The sequence below is a fragment of the Vanellus vanellus genome (assembly GCF_965231255.1).
Source record: "Vanellus vanellus genome assembly, chromosome: 24".
In the NCBI taxonomy this organism is placed as follows: Eukaryota; Metazoa; Chordata; class Aves; order Charadriiformes; family Charadriidae; genus Vanellus; species Vanellus vanellus.
In genome coordinates, this window is record NC_138929.1 from 5,711,118 (window position 1) to 5,729,429 (window position 18,312).

General features: G+C 43.9%; 1 protein-coding gene across 1 annotated transcript; it reads left to right on the forward strand.

The window, feature by feature from the left end:
* Positions 1–696: 696 nt before the first annotated feature.
* On the forward strand, positions 697–18,082 carry MAP3K14 (mitogen-activated protein kinase kinase kinase 14). Its single transcript, XM_082495143.1, has 15 exons — positions 697–955; positions 1,533–1,602; positions 3,435–3,645; positions 3,773–4,381; positions 5,447–5,584; positions 7,800–7,929; positions 8,664–8,795; positions 9,227–9,331; positions 10,048–10,211; positions 10,590–10,740; positions 11,183–11,536; positions 12,717–12,823; positions 14,204–14,348; positions 14,916–15,016; positions 15,905–18,082. Exons 1-15 carry the CDS (start codon positions 703–705, stop codon positions 16,067–16,069), a joined length of 2,835 nt encoding a protein of 944 aa, XP_082351269.1. The 5' UTR covers positions 697–702; the 3' UTR covers positions 16,070–18,082.
* The last annotated feature ends 230 nt before the right edge of the window (positions 18,083–18,312 follow it).

The window sequence follows — 18,312 nt, forward strand, 5'->3', positions numbered from 1 at the left end:
GCATTAATCCCATGCACCGTAAGAGCTCTGCTTTTGTCTGGCTCAACCAAGTATTTCAGAAGTTATTAGTGATTGAGGAGACGGAAGGGGAGCGAGGGAGGAGTTATGTATGGGCAGGCTGATTGCCTAGCCTTGTTTCATAGGAAGAAAAAATGAGAAATGGATTTAAGGGTGACTGAGTACAAGGAAGAAAGTAATTAGCAGGATTTTATGGCCATTTTATGTGGTGTGGGAGCACAATGTAATTTCTCCTACGTGCACTCTATGAGAAAATCTTTGGTATCTTCTCTTTTTTTCTTTTTTTGGGGGTGAATATTCTTCCTGTTTAGTGATGCAAGACTTCCCTCTTCTTTATGGTTTCACTGTTTGTATTTAAACTAAGGGAATATACCAAGAAATAAACTTGCCTTTGAAACCTGTGTGGTCTCATATTTTTAATACTGAGAACAACGTTGATTATTCAGATCTTCAGTGGTACAAGTCAGGGATGGGGAGCTGGCAGTCTTGGATCCTTTTTCAGCTTCATGCTCAGACATTGGGTAGGACCTTGATTTGGTCTGAATGATTTAGTAATTTGATAACCTTCAGCAGCCTCCTCTTTCTCAGGAACTTGAAGCTGCTTCTGCCTGTGAAGTTAAGCATTTTGACAAGTTTTTTGCTTTGTTTTTTTGTTCTTACTCAGTGACTCTCTGAACCTGTGAAATGGCAGTGATGGGAATTACATGCCAGGGAGCTCCTGATCCAGCCGTCAAGCACAAGAAGGAGCTCACAGCTACAAAGGGGCTGAATGAGACAGTGAGTGAAAAGCAGAGCAGTGTTTGCAAAGTAGAAGATTCAAAGAAGGTCATCTTTCACAGTCAGTGGAAAATCCTGAATGATGTAATCACCAAAGGAACAGCAAAAGAAGAAACAGAAGGAGGCTGTGCATCAATTTCTATTATTGCCCAAGCAGAATGTAAGTAGCAGGGCGGTGTGCTCTTCATTGAGAAAAAGGAATGTGCAGTGCGGTATGAGATTTCACTCACTTTGCACTCCTGGAGAGCTGAGCTGAAATCTATTTGTAATCCCGAGTGGGGTGGAGTTGGTGACACATCCCAGTCTCTATTTAGGAGGCTCGTGAAATCTCCTAATAATGTGGCAGCATCCACTGAATGAAGCATAAATAACAGAACAGCATGTGGCCATTGCACCTAGCCGCTTTGACTGTAAACCTGTGTCCTGCTTGGGTCATGTGTTCTTGGCTGACTTCTGAAAGGTGTTTTAAAAGAGGGTGGGGGGAAAGAGAAGAAAAACAAAGTAAAGCTGTGAGGTGGGAAAGAGCTGGGGCATCAGGAGATTGCGGTGCTGGGAAGCTGTCTCATGCTGGGGGAGGAAGAAGTTAGTGTGAGTGGTGTGGCACAACTGCATGGGGATTTGTCTGGATCGCTGTTTGGTTTAGCAAGTTGGTAGAGTTGTTTCTTAGTCCAGTTTTTACCAGGAGAGACCTTGCCTGATCTTGAAGACATGTGATGATCCTGTTTTCTTTCACACAGGTGAAAACAGTCAGGAGTTCAGCCCCACTTTATCAGAGAGATCCTTTATTGCTCATAGTAAGCGTTACAGGTGAGAGATTCCTTAACATGACTACCCACCTTCACTGCTATGCGTGCAGACCTGTTCCAAATCACCCTGGCTCTGTGTGCTTACAGTATTTTTTCCAAAAGTACTCCTGTTTGGATTAGCTTTTCTGTCTGAGGCTCAGGAAGAGTGTGTTTTTTTCCCCAAACATCTTCCTCAAAACCTTTTTGTGTTAGGAGAACATATAAGTTTAAGCACAAACCATTCAGAACACCTTGCATTGTCTTACTGTCAATGCCTGCTAATTGTCTTCTACCTCTATTTCTGGCTTGTCAAATTTGTTTTGAAATGACTGACTCATTTTTTGAGGTTCATGGGCTTGAAGTGGAAGCATCCAAGGGAAAGTTTTCAGACTTTTTTAACTGAACTGTCCTGATGCTTTTGAAACTTTGGTAGACCATCTTTGAAAAGTTGTGGGAAACACTAGGCTGCTGCTAGAAGTAGTCCTGAGAAAAAGGAACTGCTTTGTTTCTGGGGAGGATAAACAACAGGGGATGAGAGAAGAACCTTTGCTTAATGATAGCATCAGCAACAGAAATAGAGTTGTGAAGAGAAGCTGAAAGTGGTAAAGGGAGGGTAACAGGGTCTTGCTTTTCTGAAGTCATCTGAGAGTGAGCCACTTTTTCTTCATGAAGACTACGTGCTTTATCGGGGCACATATTGGAATTTTATCAAGCAGCTCCAGTGCTGGCTGAAGCAGGTAACTGGGATATGGAAATCGATGTTGTCTGTCTTCTGGCAGCTTTCAGATGCTGAACCTGGCCTGGCGAGGTATACGGCTTGACATTGCCCACTGACTTTATGACGTCCCATGAACCAATTGAAGAAATACAGAGTGAACCATTTCTTAGAGGGTTTATGTGGTATTCACACCAGCTCTATGTTCAGGTTCAAGGCAATGTGATAATGCCATCACCTAGAACCCTAGTTATTGGATGTTTTAGCACTCAGTGGTGCACTGAAACAGCAGGAAAAGATGTAGAGAGCAATGCTGGCTGTGAACTGCATCACTGATCAGTGAGGGCAGATGATACACTGCATGGATCAACAGAACAATTACGATTTCTTTATTTGAAGATCAAATATCCTGTTTTCTCTTACAACTTGATTAAAAAAAAATATCTAACTGCTATAATTGGTATTGAATAACTGCAGGCAAATGTTCCTCTTGAGAGTTGTATCTGTTTGGACAGACCCCGAGCTGGTGTGCTGGCCAGTGCTGTTTTGTATATGTATGCGTTCCTAGAAGTCATGTTGTAGTTTTGAGCTTTACATGCCAGAACATTTTGGCTTTTTGAAGCTATTTTATTTGAGTGCACTTAGTCATCCCTTTTTTTTGGGTGCAAAGCCTATTTTTCTTTCAAGTAGAGCAGACATTTGTATTCTGAGCACTTGTATTAATTTTAACAGTTTTTTAAAATAGATTGCATTTATACATAATCTCTGTGTTCGCTATAAATCATAGACACAAACTGTCTCAAAGCAACCTGGAGACATTCAGTGCTTTTCCCTCTACTTTGCCGTCTTGTCTTGCTGCTCCTTGCAGAATTTGCAAATACTGGGAGACTTAATGCTTTGCTTCCCACACACCCTCCCCGTATTTCTTTCTTACAATGCGAGATATACTATTGTACCTTGATATCGAATTTACAAATGCTACATGATAGAAGGCAAGAAGTTATGTTATCGTCCTCTGTTCTTTAAATCTCAGAAGGCAGAATTGCTAATTCTCATTCTTCTTCTGTGGGTTGTAATTAACTGGAGGTGTGCTTTCACTGTCAGATCTAAGAGACTTCATGCATTTTGCTTTCCAATAGCCGGTCAGACAGTCTTGATCAAATCCCTAACAATGTGGCCCATGCAACGGAGGGGAAGATGGCACCTACCTGTTGGAGGGGGAGGCATCGTGGTAAAACGAAAAAGAAACGTCACAAGAAAAGGTCCAAGCTGAAAATACAAACAGTGGCTGCTGGCAGGCGAAGTCCCAGAACTCCAGAACAAGAGAGCTGCACCCCGATTCCTGTCCAGGTGAGAATACTTAAGCCTTCCTTATGTACTATTGTGACCCCTGCAAACTCCTAACAATTCTTGATTGAATTTTGGGTGGCTGTATTGAGGTTCCTGCTCAGTTGTTTTGTTTTGTTTTATTTTCTAGGAGGATGAATCACACCAAAATCTTCTTTACAGAAACAATTTTTGGGTTCCCGAATTTAACAAGGACTTGGTCTACGATCCTTTGCCATTTGAGAAACCTGAGAAAGTTCTGTCCACGGGCAAACTCCATTCACCAAGGAGCCAATACAAAACAGAACTGCACAAGTTGATAAGCCCTATTCAGTGCCTTAATCATGTTTGGAAACGGCACTATCAGAGGGACAGCGTTCCACAGCCTGAAACTCTCCATCCTTTTCCCTACAACATAATACCCCCCCATTTCCCACATCTGGACAGCCCTCTCCATGCCCTGAAACGTAATGCTCTGGAGACGTACTTCCACGGTGATCTCAACTATCACGACAGTGACCATCACTTATCTGGCTTAAACTTAGAATATAGTTTCCCCAAATGTGTCAACCAGTCCATGAAAACCAGTTCGGACAAGATTTCTGTGGAAGAATACTTGGTAGATGCCTTGAAGGGGAGCGTGAGTCTCGGTGAACCACAAAATTTAGCCAGCCTAGCCAAGACGTGGAGAGGAGGTGGTCTGGACCCGAAGGAACAATTTCATGAAGCAGATGAAAACGAAGGCGTGCTACTTAACGAGGTGATCTTCTGACCCTACACACTAGTGTCATGGAAGGCAGAGTTTCTCGGGCTTCAGAAGAGAGATAATCTGTGTCCGTGTTCTAGCTTCTGTAACAAGACTGTGTTTTCTGAACGGTTCTTGATCTGGTGGAAGACTGGCGGTTAAAGATGCGGGTTTGGTTTTTGAAGGCTATAAAGCCCTTCATGTCTTAGATTGGTGGCTCTGATTTGTTCGCTCGTTCACAAAATATGCACACTTGTCGAGAAGTGAGAAGTGTTCCTATGCTTAGTCTTCAAACATGTCTTCCCTGTTTGCCTGTGAGAGAACCTGGGCCATTCAGGTGAACGGGCTGCAATATTTTATTGGCTATAGATGCCCTGGACTGTGACACAGACAGAAACCAGGGACATGGAGATCGTGAAGGTGCATAAAGCGTGTCTGCTGCTGTTGGTAGGAAGCCAGCAACTCGCCCATTGTCCCTTGCCAAATGTAGGGCTTGGGCATAGCAAATGCATGTAAATCTTAGAGGTGTGATTCATTTCTTCTGAATTCAGTTCTCTCTTGCCACCTGAAACTCCTCTTAGAGGACTCTTCTCTGGAATTAGTGTGACCCTGTCAGTATTGTCGGGGTAGTTCAGTGTGTCACTTACCGGCCTGAATACGTTCACGCTGAGACCTGAGGCATAATCTCAGTCTACTGACTATAAAAAAGATTTAGACACAGATGTCTATAATTAATCATGTGAATCTTGTTTTGTTTGCAGGATTTAGCTTTGTAGTTACGTCCTGCATGTGAAGGGAATAGTTTGGAACTCCAAAGCTACCCAAATACCGGTAGTCTTTCTTTACAACAATGGGGTGCACTCATTTAGGTCAGACAGAGCCCACAGAAATCAAGTAGGTCCTCCCATATCGCTTCATCTCAAGCGTGTGACAGAAGTAATTTTGTACAGGGACTTTTAGAGAGGTGTGGCCGTATCTATCATGGTGCTTTTTCTGAAAATGTGGGTCTTTCTCTGTGGAACTCAACAGGTAAGTGTTTCTTTCCTTGCTTCATTTTGTTTTCTGATTTTTAACTTCCAGAAACTAAAGCCAGTGGATTATGAGTACCGAGAAGAGATTCATTGGACCAAGTGTCACGGTTCTTTGGGCATTGGCTCTTTTGGAGAAGTATACAAAATAGAGGACAAACAGACTGGATTCCAGTGTGCTGCCAAAAAGGTAATTATGTGTGAGAAAGGGGGGTTTTCCTGACACAAGAAGGCATAGAGAGAAAAAGTCTCTTTCCAGCTACCGCGGACTGTAGGTACCTTAGTGTACAGTTACAGTGAAATGCTGCTGTGGTTATGTCCAAGGAAAAACTTCAAGGTGATGGCATGGAGAGAAGAAGCAGATGGAGAACCTATATGTGCTTAGCAGCCAGAAATGGGTTCATTTGACCACCCAAGCGTGCTACGAGGCGTCTTGGGTCTTGTGCTGAGGCAGACCAAGAGAGTAGAGATTTTGGAAAGATTATAAGTGTGTTCCTAGTGACTGCGGGGGAGGAACGGCTGTGTGAGTTGTCTGCTTAGCTAACTATCCTCATCTTAAAACCTGTCTAGTGTAAATGGTGACACAGCAGGTGTTTTCTCTGTTGAAAAGGGAATGAAGTATGAAAAAAATAAGGCAGTCTGTAAGCACTTAAAACGGAGAGAGCTTTTATCTGTTCAGTGAGCATCGTATGCAGTACTGGCACATTGTAATGAGGTGATTCTGTTACAGATGCAGCAAATGATGTATATTTTTCCAGAAGCTGGCATAATAGTCTGTTGTACATCAAGATATGCCATTGTCATATGCAGTATGGAGCATGTGGAATATAACTTGAATCGGGGTATTGATTCGTAGGCAACTGTGGGGGGGCTCAGAGGTGAAGGCAGAGTAATGATGCAAGTAGATAATGAGAAAGTAAACTCTTTTGTTTGAACTTACCACTTGGATAGTTTCATCACCTTCGTGAACTGATGTTTCTCGCATTACTCCAATAGAAAACTTCAACAAGCTTGTGGGGAACGTTTGTCTTGAGTGGAAAAATATTAGATGCAAAAAGAATTGGAACTTGCTTTTTTCAATTTAAAATGTTTGGGTTTTCTTGTTTGCGTTGATCTCAACTTGATGTATCGCCTAGTGGAAAGATGTAAGTGGCAAGACTAAGACAGCGTGTCCAGTTTTTTAACCATTTCTTCTGTCTACAAGGTCCCTTCTCCAACATAAATCATTCTATGATTCTATGATTTATAAAATTATTTCCTATTCTGCATCCTCATTTTTTAGATGTGGAATTTTGTGGCAACATGTCCAGCTTGTTTTCTGAGAGTATGTCACTACTGAAATTAATATCCATGTTGCAAATTCACAGTCTTAGGAGAAATAGCCGCTACTAGTGTATATTTTCAGGAAGGAGAGGTGGTAGTGCTGAGAAGACAGACATGAGAGTAGGAGAAGCTGAAGTCTTTCAAAATTTCAGCCTTTTTTTTTTTCTCCTAATTATTGGAGGATTTCAAAGGATAGTTCTGTAGATCAGAAATACATCTTCTCAGATCAAACTCTTAAACCAGTGAGTTCTAGCACGCAAGTTGAACACTTAACTACGATGTATTTCATTATACATCGGTAACTGTCTGGCATTCCTGCTGTCTACCTGTGTCAGAAGGGGACTGCCCGACCTTCTTTCACCATACTTGGTGTTGTAAGCACCTGCTCTCCAAATTCTTGAGATTAAAGAAAACCAGCTATAGCTGGATTGCTGACAGTGAAGAAACATGATACATCCTTTTCCCACCAGAAACTTAATGACTCATGTTTTCCTTCTGGTCTTTAGCAAATTCTTGGTTTATTTTGTTTGGCCAAACTTAGTGAGTAGAGTTTTTCTTTAACCATTTTTCTGTGCGGGCTGAGTACCACCTAAAAAGGTGATAGTGTAAAGGTGATAGTGTCAATCACGGCTTGTGGCCATATTTCATATTCCCTTCTGTTTTGGGGAAGTTTAATTTTTGCCAAGTACTCCACTATCCTTTGATATTTTTTTTTTCTTTCATGAAAGCACAATGCTTGAGTTGTCAGTATTATCTTTTTAACTGAGACAGAAATGACCTTCCTCCAGAAGATTACCAGTACTCAGCTGTAAGCCAGAGGTATTGCAGCCTGGCATCTTTTTTGGCAAATCTGAACTTTACTCAGACACTGAGGATTTAGGGACTCTCATTGTATGTCCTTGCTCAGAATCATCCTGAGTGTTCCCATTTGTTGCTGTACCCACTGATTTCTGTTAACGAAGGTTATCCTTGTGCGTCTGCTGTTAAACAGTGCGGGACACTCTGAGCCAAGCATCAGGGAGGGATAGTTCTGTCGGGATTCGTCACAAAATTTGTTCAGTGCTGCTTCTTTGTTTCTCTAGGTACAAGTTGAACACTTCCGTGCAGAGGAGTTAACAACGTGTGCTGCAATAACAAGTCCTAAAGTTGTCCCCTTGTACGGAGCTGTGAAGGAAGGACCTTGGGTGACCATCTTCATGAAGCTGATGGAGGGTGAGAAAGGAACAACCAAAATGGAAGCACCATTGTAACTGTTGAATGCAGTGGACATTGATCTCCTCTTCCTCCTGCCCCAATTTTAAGTCTGTTAATTCCTTGGTGTATCCAGAGTGTTCCTAGCATTAATTCCTGAGTGGGTTGGGATAGGTATGTGTAACCCCTGCTGGTGTGTAGCAATGGTCTTTCTTTCTTGGGGGGAATCGTTGGCAGTCCTGCCTCACTCCAGTTCAAGACGTGTATGTCTTCAATAGTAGCTGTAAATTCTCACTAAAACACATAGCTGATGCTGGGTTTTGCTTTCATGTTTAATTGCGTGGCACCGTGTAAACCACATTGTACTGGAAAAGGGGGTATTGTATAAGCACACCTAGATGCTTCCGTTGCCTTGATGCTCTTTTTCCAGCCAGGACCATGAAAATCACGGCCTGTGAAGGATCGTCTGGTGATCAGTAGCACCTAGTAGTGTCTGATCTGATCACAGAGTAGTTGCTTTTGATATAAAGCAACGCCGTTAAACTGGCGCTAAGCAAAAGGCTTCGTGGAAGAGGCCAGTTTCTGTGGGCAGTAAGAACTCTGGGAATAAACAAAAGGAACAGACCCACATGTGGAAGATAAGGGCTGTCAGACCTGGCAGTTCTCATTTCTCTGTCAGAAACAATGAGGAACGCCGGTGATGCTGGGAAGACTTTAAAGATAAGCTAACATGGACTCTCTGGATTCCTTTCTAGGTGGCTCACTAGGTCAGCTAATTAAACAGAGTGGCTGCCTGCCAGAGGACAGAGCCCTCAGTTATTTGGGCCAGGCATTAGAGGGCTTGGAGTATCTTCATGCTCAAAACATTCTCCATGGAGATGTAAAAGGTGGGATGGTGCTTAAGGTACCTTATTCTTTCCTTTTTCTTACAAGAGGCACACTGCTTGGAGATTAAGTTACTGAGTGGCACAAGGTTATTTACTAGATTTTTCAGCTCTGTGTTTGATATTAGAGCTTAACTTGGTTCTAAACAGCTGGGCATATCATATGTGGCACCTCTTTCTTTTTGTCATCTGGTGGGTCTGGCAGGCTGTTTGCCCAGGCTGCCCCACTACCGGGGCAGAGGAATCTCCAGGGCAGATAATTGGTAGTTTATAAGTAGAGATAATTATAGCTGTGTTCTTGCTTCAACCGGTGACACGCCATAGGGGTAATAGACATTGGTTTGGGCTCAAAAAACTGTAGTTCTGTGGGCTTTTGGCTTTTTTCCATCTCGGTGATAAAGGAGACTGACTAATTAAAAACTTCTCATTGCCAGCGGAAAATGTGCTCTTGTCTGATGATGGAAGCAGGGCTCTTCTGTGTGACTTTGGTCACTCTGCTCACCTTCATCCGGATGGCCTGGGAAAGTGCTTGGTCACAGGTAAGGATTTTGCACTGCAATTCTAAAGAATTGCCCTACTGACTCATTCTTTCTTTTTAAACATTTACATACACCTCATTTGCAAGCAACTGTATTTTCCAGACTTAACATTGTTCATAGTGTCACATTTATTGATATTACTGTGGTGTATCCCACTGACAGCTAAAATGAACTTAAGGTTGGAAGGTTGTCTTTATCTCCCAGTCTAGAAGGCTGTTGTATTTTTTGTGAGGTTATGTCAGCATACTGCATTCAGTGTTTTGCTCCTGCAAGAAACCACGTTGAAACTTAAAAATTTAACTCTGACTTGTCATGTAACCTCACTAAACTGCTGGGGAAGAATCCTGAACTCCAACAAAGCAAAATTCCTCACTGACTTTTTGGGCAGTTAAACTTTATAGTGCTTCTTAATGCAGCTGTTGAAAGAGAAGGATATGTTTTCTGATGCTGAGCTCACCAATGGAGTGTCATGTTTTGCCTCCCAAATTTGCTTGGGAGGGGAATTCAATACCTGTTCTGTGCATAAGGGATGAGACTGATATGGAGATGTAGCCTTTGAGCAGCTTATAAGAGTACACAATGCTGCTTTTTGGGTTAAGGTGACTCGTTTCTCACTTTAACTGAAACGACAAGGAGGCTGCCTTAGGCTTCCCAGCAGTCGCATTGGAACAACTCTCTAGTTTACATGCAGTGAGTTTTCATCTGGATGGTTTCAGGGAACTATGTGCCTGGCACGGAGACTCATATGGCTCCGGAGGTAGTCATGGGAAAGCGTTGTGACTCCAAGGTGGACATCTGGAGCAGTTGCTGTATGATGCTGCACATGCTGAATGGGTGCCACCCTTGGACCCAGTATTACAATCACCCGCTCTGTCTGAAGGTAAGTGACCCAAAGTATCCCCAGGAAAAGGTATGTAAGCCTGTGAGGTGTCATTATTACCCCTAGCAGTCATTTCGGGAAGGCTGGCTGAGAGCCAGCTGGGTGTCTCGGATGATGCTAACCTTGCTTTGGAAGCCGATCATTTCTTACGCCTCTCAGACCGCTGTGTATTACATGTACTGGGGCTGATTCTTTCATATCCTGCTCATGACTTGGGTGTGACTTTTTTAGCCATTCAGCTGTAATAAAATTACCACTCAGGTCTCTCATTTAATGCTGTAATTTCAGTTGGAAACGCTCTCAGGGTGGGAAGAACCTTTCTGAAATCAAACGAAGCCTCTCTGGTCTAACCTCCTTCACTTCCTGTTTGTTACACAGATAGCTAAAGAGCCGCCTCCTCTGAGGGAAATTCCACCTTCCTGCAACCCTCTCACTGCTGAGATTATTAAAATGGGTCTGGAGAAAGAGCCAGTTCAGAGGGCATCTGCATCTGAACTAAAAACTAAGACTAGCGTCGCACTTGAAGAAGGTAGAAATGTCTTGTATCTAAAGCTTCTTATCCACGTTGGCAAAACGGCCCATTGCTAGTTGTGTCAGCGTGGTCCTATGGGGAATACCAGTATGTTTTACTGTTCGGTATATCGTTAGCACAGGCTTCAGCATTGATGTATATTTTGGGGTTGATAGCTTTTGCCCGCAGTGAGGTGTTTCTTGCCCAAATAAATTAAAATTTCCTGTGTGCTGTCACATGCTCTTTCTTCCTTCTCTGCTTGAAGCAGACGATGTTGTGCTTTATGTGGGTTTATTAAGGTGTCTGCTGTGGCTGGGCTCGTACTTGGCTGAAGTAGTAATGGTATCTAGTGAGCATTTTACAGCGAGATACAGTTCAGAAACTCTGATTGTGAAGGAAAACTTTTACCTCTATTTTTTTTCTTTGTTTGATAATGTTTGTGTGCTTTTTGTTTTTGTAGTGGGAGGTGTGACAAGCCCCTGGAAAGGCGAATACAGAGAGCCTAGACGTTTATCTTTGAACAAAGAGAACAATCCACAGACATCCCTGTCCCCCACAGTGAGCCCAGTTTCTGAGACTGGTTCTGACCCAAAATTGGCAGTCAAAGTTTCTTGTGCAAGCCCAGTCCTACCACCACCGCCGTCTCTGGAGCAAACAGAGGAGGTCGAGGGAACCCCTTGGAACGTGTGCAAGGAGTTATCTGAGACCTGGGATCCTCCACCTCTCTCCTCGACTCCTCTCCCTTTGAAGAGCTGCAGCCATGTGGAGAAAGCAACAACCATTTCGGAACAAGAGCTTCAGCAGCTGGAAATAGGTAAGCCATGTGCTATGTAGAGAATTCAGCTTGAGAACTGAATTCTCTCATGCTTGAGAACATGATAAAAATACAGCTGCTTTCTTTTGGCTTCTTGACAGTTATTTCTGGGTTTTGAGCTTGGATGTCATTTTGTTCATAGTTTGTCTCTCATTACACAAATTGCTCAGCCTTCCTTGAAATTACCAAAGCTAGTAGTTCTTAGCCAAATAAATATGCCACAAAGGTAGTGGTCAGGATTTTCTTCCACTCTCTGAACAGTGGAGTGAACCTCTGTGAGAGGTGCAGGAACCTCTCAAAAACCAGCCAGTTTCAGACCTGTGCTTACGTGCGTCGCATAAACAGTGTCTGCAATTCTGACTTCATCTGCAATTTTAGGTTTTCAGACATAATTCTTTTAAAAAAGGGGTATGCCTATTGGATGGGAGATGTCAAATGAAGCCATATCGTTAAAGTCATTTTTAATTCTGGGCATTGGAAAACCTGTAGCCAGCAGCCAACAAATTTGATTACCAGCAGCAATCCAGAATTTGAAAACCAGCAGTAAGTTCAGTGTGAGAATCAGTGAAGTAATAGCGCAGTTCCACTGCCCCAGTACAACTCAACCTTTCCCTTTTTGAATCCCATATTTTCTAGTCTTTGTAAATGAACTGAAAACTTCAAGCTAGGAAAAAAATCTCTTGAAATGTAACTGTTGTCACGGAACTGAGGAATGGCATTTTAGGGGTTGCTGAGGGCCAGCTTTCTTCTCAAATGGCTTTGGATCTTCAGCAGTCTTGTCAGGTCTGGATATTATCGGTGCAAGTTACTGCAAGAGTCAAGTACAGAAGTTTGACCTTTCCCTGGGTATGATGCAGATGGATCTAGAGGGAAGGCTGATAGGTGTCATAATGGGCAGGAAGTGGGAAATTCTGGGTGCTAGTCCTGTCTCTGGTATTTTGCATGTCATTGCACAATTCATCTGTCCTTTCTGGCCCAGTTTCCCTGTTTTCACAGTGGTAGCAGTAGCCTCTGCTTAGCAGAGGAATTGTGTGTTGTGTGTTTTGCAGACACTAATATTAATGTCTGTTAGATAATGCTGAAGAAGATTTGGGTATTAGTTGCAATAGCTGTGATTAGAGCAGGGAAGCATGAAAGGAATCACTGGAAATGTCTTCCTTCTCTTTCCTTTTGCTTGCAGAACTGTTTTTGAACAGCCTTTCACAGCCTTACTCGCTGGAAGAGCAAGAACAAATGCTTTCATGTCTCAGCATTGACAGCCCGTTTGTGTCTGATGCCAGTGAGAAGGTGAGTATAAATGGGTGCTGGCCCCATGGTGACCCCTGGCTGCGTGTGGGGTGGCCGGTAACCACCTCTGGGAAACTGGAAGCTGTGACCAATGGACATCTGGAGTTTCTCATGTTTGTTTGCTGCTTTTTGAACACCCAGTTTGCTAAAGAGTACCTTGGGAAGAAATCTTTGTTCTTGGACAATGGGGTATTTAGCATTGTAGTTGTTCTCCAGTTTAGTGTCCAGCATGGATCGCTCTCCTCCAGTTGCCTTCCTGTGCTGTATACTCACAGTAAGCACCAAGTGTGTGGATCTGGAATGTGTCAGCAGCCGTAACCCTCACTGTGTAGAAGAAAGGAACTGAAGAAGCAGTGATGAGTGTAGGAGCTGGACCAAGTTGGACCAAACAGCTGTGCAGCACAGGGTCTTCTTCCTGGCAGTGGCCACTAAAGGCATGTTTAGGGAAAGACCAGAAGGATAGGGCAGAAGAACAGAGACCCTAATCTTGGATGGTTCTGTTCTCCATGAACTTCTTTTAAACCATTCGTTCTAATGACTTACATAGTTTAAGTTACTTAAATACTAAGTTTAATTAATTTTGTTTGCTCTGTCTCTGGTGTTCATAAGGTAGGGAATACCAGTGAGAAACACTGAATAAGCCTTGTTGAACCAGGAAAGGACGTAAGCCCTTCAGTCGTTGTTTTCAAAGACACAGCCTCCAAAATTGTGTAGCCTGCCATCTACAGGAGTCATTTCTGACTGTGATCATCTTTGTTTCCTATTTCTGTTCCTCTTCTCGGCCTTCTAATGCTTTTTGAGGAGGGTTGAGCAGAGTTCTGTGCAGTAGTTCAGCTGTTGACACAACATGGTGTGCAGCATGGGATGTGACTCTGCTTTTGGTTTGGGTTTTTTTTTTTTCCCCTACTATCTAACCCTAACATTTGACTTTTGACTGGTACTCACCACTATGCTGATGTTGTCAGATTGTCTTTGACTATGACTCTAAGATAGCATAGAATTTTCCAAGCAATGTAGGGTCCATAGTTGTTTATCTACAGTTAATTGTTTTTCCTGGCTGTTACTTGTCACTTATTGGCATTAGAATTTTATGTGGTGCTTTATTCTCCTGTCACTAAGTATGATAAAACCCTTTTTTTCCTCATCCAGTTCTTCAGCTGATTATTGATTTGACTATTGAGAATAACTTACCGTGTCTGCAAACTGTTGCATTGCTGTTCATCCCCTTTTCTAGACAGCAGGTAAATGCTGAATAACTCAAGGCCCAGCCTAGATCCCTGTGGATTTCTACTTTTTTCTTCCTAAGGTTATTTTAATGTTTCTCTTGTGCAAGCTCATTTTCTTTAGGAGCCTTTGACAAACTTGTGCTTACTTCTGCAGAACTCCATGAAGGCTTCTCATAGCTTGAGGGACACTATGAGCTCTGGGATTCATTCCTGGAACAGCCAGGCAGATGGACAGAGTTTCAGTTGGAACAACCTGCTGAACCGCAGTCGGCACACAGACACTCCCAGCTACTTCAACGGTGAGTCTGCATTTCTGAGGTTTAGATAAATGGTTGGGTATCATTTTCTCAGTATCTAGAGGGTCTGGGATATGGACTCTTTGAGCTCTTCTTATCCTTCAGTGACTGTGTCAGCACAGACCCTCCTAAAAGCACGTGGGTTGTCAAGAGGCCAAGTCTGCCCCCGTCATAGATGTGTGGAAGGCGCTCAAGTCTGTATAGTCTAGTAAAAGCCGGAGAAGTTCCCAAATGCAGAGTCTGGTTCAGCTTTGTATGCCCTGCGCCGTGCAACTACCATGTGCAAGAATGTACGCTTTATAACCGTAAATGTCTACAAAGTAATTTTGAGGGCACGTTGTGCAAATCAATACATCTCTTCAGCTGCTTGCGTGCTAAATCCAGCTCTGCTCTGTGAGTCATTGTTGTCTTCAGCGAGCCTCCATGCTCAGCAAAAGACCTATATAAATTAAATGCTTAATGACAAAACTGAGTTCTGATGTATGTGCCTTGCTAGTCAATTTTTCTGTGTTGGTCTGTGAAGTCATTATGCCTACAGCAGAAGCTAATGACTTCTCTTGCGCATTTCAGGAGTGAAAATCCAGATCCAGTTGCTAAGCGGAGAAAATTTACACATCAGGGATTTCCACAGGACAAAGGTGGGAGACATTGCCACTGGGATAAGCAGCCAGGTGAGACACAAAGCTGGGAGTAAGTACAGCATTTTGTCTGAGAAGCAATTTCTTCCATAATGCCCTAATACCAGTGACCCAGAAGTCCATTCAAGGATCCTGATGACACATTTAGTAACATAACTTCAGTGTTTCTGTTATGAGTGTGACACCAGGAGGTATTTTCTGAATCATAAACCATTGCGAACTGTCATAGGGACCATAGGGATCTCCATCTCAGAAAGTACCTGTACTGCAGCTTAAAAATCCTTCTCCTTGACTATAAAGATAAATTCATTCCCCTTTCCCTAAAGAAGAATCATTATATGACTTTTTCATCAAGAGTAGTAATATCAGCTAAGGGAAACGGGCTGTGTTTGGCTGTTATGCTTCTAACTTGTGAGGTTGGAGGAGATATTGGCAGACTCCAGTGAACCTCACTGTGGGCCTCTTTGGCAGTCCCCGAAAGAAACTCCTGAGTGTTTGTGGGCCTGTGACTCATCTGAGTGTAAAATGTGGTGGTCATCTCGAACCAAAGAGGTTGCGGAAGTCCAGAAAATGTTTTAGTGGTGTTGGTTCTCTTTGGTGTACTTTGTTCTCTTGGACATCACAAAGCAAAATATCACTACCCTGCAGAGGAATTCACAGTGCCCAAACATAGGCAGTTCAGGAACCACCAGCAATGGTCAAAAACTTGGGTGAGGCAATTGGACAGCGGGGTGAACGCTACCTAGTCCAGTTTCTGAGATACTTTCTTATAAGAGAAGGTTAGGATGTTCCTGCCAAGCACAAGCCTCTCTCCAGGAGCTTTTCTCAGGTTGGGAAGCTGTTTGCTGGGTTTGATAAGAGGATATTGCGTTCTCAAAAAGTCTTGAAGCGCCACTCAGATCTGTTTGTTCTGCTTCACAGATACCAGTCCCTGCTTTCAGTCTGGTTACTAAAGAAGGCCAACCAGTTCACTACGACATGGAGGTCCCCGACTCTGGTATTGAGCTGCAGTGCACCCTTGCCCCCGACTGCAGCGTCAGCTGGACATGGCGAGTCAAACACGGTCAACTGGAGAACAGGCCATGAAGCCACTCCTGTTTTGGAGGTTTTTACCTTGTTGAAAGAAGGAATTGCAAAAGCTTCCAACCACCCCTGCCATGGAGCACCAAGTGCAGTTGCTGGTGTTTTGTGCTGAAGTAGGATAGCGGTTCAGCAGCTCGCTGCTCTCGGGCCTCACTTCTGTTGTCTGTTCTGATCCAGTTCCAAGACATGTCCTGTGCTTAGGTGTTCCCCAGAACAGTGGGAATTACTTGTTTTGGGTGTGAGTGTTAGGTTGAGCTTGAGGATGGTGGGTGGAAATTCCTGCTTTTCGGAGGAATGCGATTGTGCTTTTCAGGAGAATAGAGGGATTGGATGAGAGCTCGTGTTGCTCAGCCTCCGAGGTGAAGCTGGTAGTTGCTGGGCTTGCCCAAAGGAGGAGGTTGAGTATCTTCAGTGCAGCTGTGGTTGTTTGTGCCACTGGGAGCTGGCCAGCTTCCTTCTAGCTGGAAGGAAAACAACGTTTCTGTAGGCTTTGGGTAACATCATCTCTACCTCAAGCCTTTTGCATGGGGAAAATCGACAGCAGTAACTAGCTGCGTTCTTGGTTTCACCTCCCACCCTTCCCCGCAGACGCTTCCTTCTTGAATCAGAACAGAACTTTGTTCCCAGAAAGAGCTTTGCTTACAGCTGTCATCTTCAGGTCTCCTCCCCGACTCAGGGGCTGGTGCTATCTCTCTGGTGTTGCTGCCAACGTAGGTAGGGCAGGAGGAAGGTATGGTGTTCCTTGGTGGGCAGGATGGAGAGATTGTATTCCTCCATCCTCCTTCCACCACTGACTTGGGATTTCGTGTGAACTGTCCCGTCCAAGGCAGCTCCCCCTGGAGGGGGAAGGGACGGTGGCTCAGTCAGCTTGGACAAAGTCTGAATTTTGCTGCCGCGTTTATAAAATCTCACTCCCAGCTATCAATCCGTCCAGCCGCTCGGCCCCTCTGCTGGAGATCAGTGCCCCAGTTCTGCGCGGCGTGTTAGCTCAGCCTGTCTTCACCAACACGTACGGACTGGCACGAGGCTTCGCACTGCTCCCCTTACATCAAAATGTGTTAAAGGAGTGGGATGGGCAGCTGGGCCCAGAATGCCTTAAGCTTTGAACGTGGGGTTTGGTTTTTTTTACTGATTTGTGAGTTGTTTGGAATGTACTGAAACTGTATGGGTCAAATTCAGATGGGCAGGTGTTGTTAGCCCTTCTGTAACCCAAAACAAAACTAGAGGGAGGTGTAAGCTGTGAGTGTTCTTGTTTAGGACTGCTCAAGGTCCTTGCACGCCTGGAAATCACGGCCGCTTGATGGTGTGCTGTGGCTCTTCCAGAGTGCTGTTAATTACAGTGGCCTCTGAGCAGGGGCCAGAGCCGGATAGATATCCAGGACTGATAGAGAAACAGCTCCCAAAAAGCAAGGTAGGCCCTGCCGGATCCATGCTGGTTCTGGGGGGCACAATGGGGCAGGAATATTTGCAGTTTTCTCAAGTGAAGTTCACTTAGAAAATAGCTGGGAAAAGTTATATTCTGAGCCTTAAGGACCAGTGCTCCTTAAGCCACGGATGCTCTTTCCCTTTGATCTCCCAGAACATTGGCTGGTTTTGATACACTAGCAGTGACATCCCTCACCAGAAAACTAAAGTTGTGATGTAATAAAAAAGTGTAACTCTTGAAGAAAAATTAAACCTGTCACCACTATGGGTATAGTTTTTATAGCACTTTTTGTTATAAAGCACTTAATACGTTGTCCAAAATAGGCACGTAATTATGTCTGAAATGCCACATTAAGAGTCTTTTTAGTAAACAATTAACACATTACGCACATCCCTTCCAGGAAGGAGTGGGGGGAATGGGTAGGTTGGCTCAATTTTTGGTTGTTTGTTTTTTTCAGATACCATAAACTTCTAAGAATTGTAGGTTCTGGAGCAGGAGGGATCAAAATGCCTTCCCAGGAGCTCCCAAGCACATATTTGGAGCCCCAACCAGTCTCCCCACGCCTGACACCCTTCCTGGGCTTCCTCTCGAGGGGGGGTGGGGGGTGGGGGGGGGGTGGGGGGAGGAGAAAAACCTGTTGATTGTTTCTAAGAAGAGTCTGTTGGTGATGCGTCAATATGACACATCGCTGTTGGTGATGCGTCAATACGAAAGCATGGTCTGTTCCCTTCCCAAAGGCTGCATCTCGTGGCTTTCACTGTTGTCTGCAAAACGCTTCCACGTACAGGTGTACGGGTTTGTACATTGGCGTTAGACTCGA